Source organism: Nanorana parkeri, unplaced genomic scaffold (genome assembly GCF_000935625.1).
Source record: "Nanorana parkeri isolate BGI_ZX_2015 unplaced genomic scaffold, ASM93562v1 scaffold4892, whole genome shotgun sequence".
Classification (NCBI taxonomy): Eukaryota; Metazoa; Chordata; class Amphibia; order Anura; family Dicroglossidae; genus Nanorana; species Nanorana parkeri.
In genome coordinates this window covers 4,426-5,350 of record NW_017311152.1, presented here as the reverse complement: position 1 = coordinate 5,350, position 925 = coordinate 4,426, and the positions used below count along the sequence as shown (strand labels likewise).

Sequence of the window (925 nt, the reverse complement as noted above, 5' to 3'; positions counted from 1 at the left end):
TCCTCTCTCCGCCTCCTTCCTCCCTCTGCCTCTCTCCGCCTCCTTCCTCTCTCCGCCTCCTTCCTCCCTCTGCCTCTCTCCGCCTCCTTCCTCTCTCCGCCTCCTTCCTCCTCTCTCCGCCTTCTGATGGTTGCTCGGCACTGTTCAGCCATCTTTGTTGTGATGTCACCGGGCCCTGGCTGCTCCCCTAGAGTCCCTGGATTCAGAATTGCTTGCTGTGCTAATAAAGAGCTAATTGGTGGAAACTCTGGTGGATGGCCACCAATCGGCACACAGTAAGGGGAGGGGCCAAGTGGAAAACCAAGTGAACTCGCGCTTTCCTAAACCCTTTCTAAGGTCGCCCCTGGGATCCTAGGCCCAAGCTGTCCATTGGGTCTCCACTACTTCCCCTCCCCCTCCTAGCAGTAAGCACCGCCCCCTTTATACAAATGGCAGAGCCTCTACTGCCCACTGAACTTCTGGCATCTGACAGTTGAAATGGAAGGGGGCGGTGCTTGGTGCTGAGAGGGGTGGGGCTTAAACTTGACAAAAGTGGGTCCCCTGTGTAGAGCCACATCTGTGTGGTCTGTGGACCCCTGCCTGGCAGCGAAGCCCGGTCCTGGACCTCCTCTACAGCCAGTGTGGGGGAGGGGAGGCTTTATACATTGCTTTGTCTTCTCTCACCGTGATGTCTGGTTCTGCTCAGGTCCGGGAAGGTTATGGGCCCAATCTAGACCTGTGTCCGGAGGGGACGTGTCTGGGCCTCCTGCTGGACTCCTCGGGGGGGCTGCACCTCTATATCAATGGATTGGATCAGGGTGTCGGGGCCCAGGACCTACCGGAGCTGTGCTACGTCATAGTGGACCTGTACGGACAATGTGAGCAGGTCAGTGTCCCCGGCCCAGGCTATATAATGGGGGGGGTCAGTGTCCATGGCTCAGGCTAT

General features: G+C 58.1%; 2 protein-coding genes across 2 annotated transcripts in view; one reads left to right on the top strand and one right to left on the bottom strand.

The window, feature by feature from the left end:
- The window catches only part of LOC108804051 (neuralized-like protein 4), a gene marked incomplete at its 3' end in the record, with an annotated part of 3,007 nt that extends 2,855 nt beyond the window's left edge, over positions 1 to 152 (bottom strand). Inside the window, exon 1 of the mRNA XM_018575818.1 lies at positions 30 to 152. Within this exon, the coding sequence (XP_018431320.1) occupies positions 30 to 152 (123 nt within the window). The remainder of the gene's footprint in view (positions 1 to 29) is intronic.
- Positions 153 to 667: 515 nt separating this feature from the next.
- LOC108804050 (neuralized-like protein 4) overlaps positions 668 to 925 on the top strand; it is a gene marked incomplete at its 3' end in the record, with an annotated part of 4,617 nt that continues 4,359 nt past the window's right edge. The window contains exon 1 of the mRNA XM_018575817.1: positions 668 to 865. Coding sequence (XP_018431319.1) covers positions 668 to 865 — 198 coding nt within the window. The remainder of the gene's footprint in view (positions 866 to 925) is intronic.